General features: G+C 68.3%; 1 protein-coding gene across 1 annotated transcript in view; it reads right to left on the reverse strand.

Moving 5' to 3' along the window:
- The window catches only part of LOC102372908 (immunoglobulin superfamily DCC subclass member 3), a 5,651-nt gene that overhangs the window by 2,971 nt on the left and 1,908 nt on the right, over positions 1-772 (reverse strand). The window contains exon 5 of the mRNA XM_025212641.1: positions 556-707. Within this exon, the coding sequence (XP_025068426.1) occupies positions 556-707 (152 nt within the window). The remainder of the gene's footprint in view (positions 1-555; positions 708-772) is intronic.

Raw genomic sequence — 772 nt, forward strand, 5'->3', positions numbered from 1 at the left:
GGGCCCCTCCGCCCCCGTCCAGCCCCTGTATCAGATGTGCAGCCCCCGGCACAATAGAGGCCCCAGATGCCTCATTGAGAGGCTGTCATGGCCATGCAGCTGCTCGAGCGCCTGCATCTCATTAGCCACAGGCGCGGGGGGATAGGGGTCCCTGGCTGCAGCTGTAGTGACCTGGGAGGGTCTGGGGTGCAATGCAGCTCCCCAAGACCCTGCTGGGGGGGACTTCCAAGGCTTCCCAACCCCTTGGGCCGCCCCGTGCCCCCGCCCTGAGGCTGGGAAGCTGATTGATGCCGCCCAGGTTGGCCCCAGGCCTATTCCCAGCCTGGCTGCAGCTGGCCAGGGGCAGAGGTCAGGGGTCGCAGTTTCCATGCACAAAGCCAAGTGCAAAGGCCATCGTGCCCATCTGTCCCCCAGCCCTGTCTGTCCGGAGCCGCCATCAGCCCCAGCCTTGCTGTTGTAAGGTGTCCAGCCAGGCCACGGCCGGGAGGGGGGTCTGTCTATCTGCATGGCGGCAGCGGCGGGGGGGAGCTGCCCCATGGAGGCCTCACCCTGCACCATGAGGATCCCCTGGGCTGTGCGGCGCACGCGTGTGCCGGGTCGGTTGGCTGCGCACACATAGACCCCTGAGTGCTGCACCGAGACGTCCGCGATCATCAGGTTGCCTGTGCCCAGCACCTGGATGCCCTCCACGCCGATGGAGCGCCCGTCTGGGGTGGGGGGGGCAGGGCTAGTGGGGGGCTGGGGGGGCACCTCCTCATGGCTGCCACCCCCC

The sequence above is a fragment of the Alligator sinensis genome, unplaced genomic scaffold (genome assembly GCF_000455745.1).
Source record: "Alligator sinensis unplaced genomic scaffold, ASM45574v1 scaffold1165_1, whole genome shotgun sequence".
Lineage (NCBI taxonomy): Eukaryota > Metazoa > Chordata > Crocodylia > Alligatoridae > Alligator > Alligator sinensis.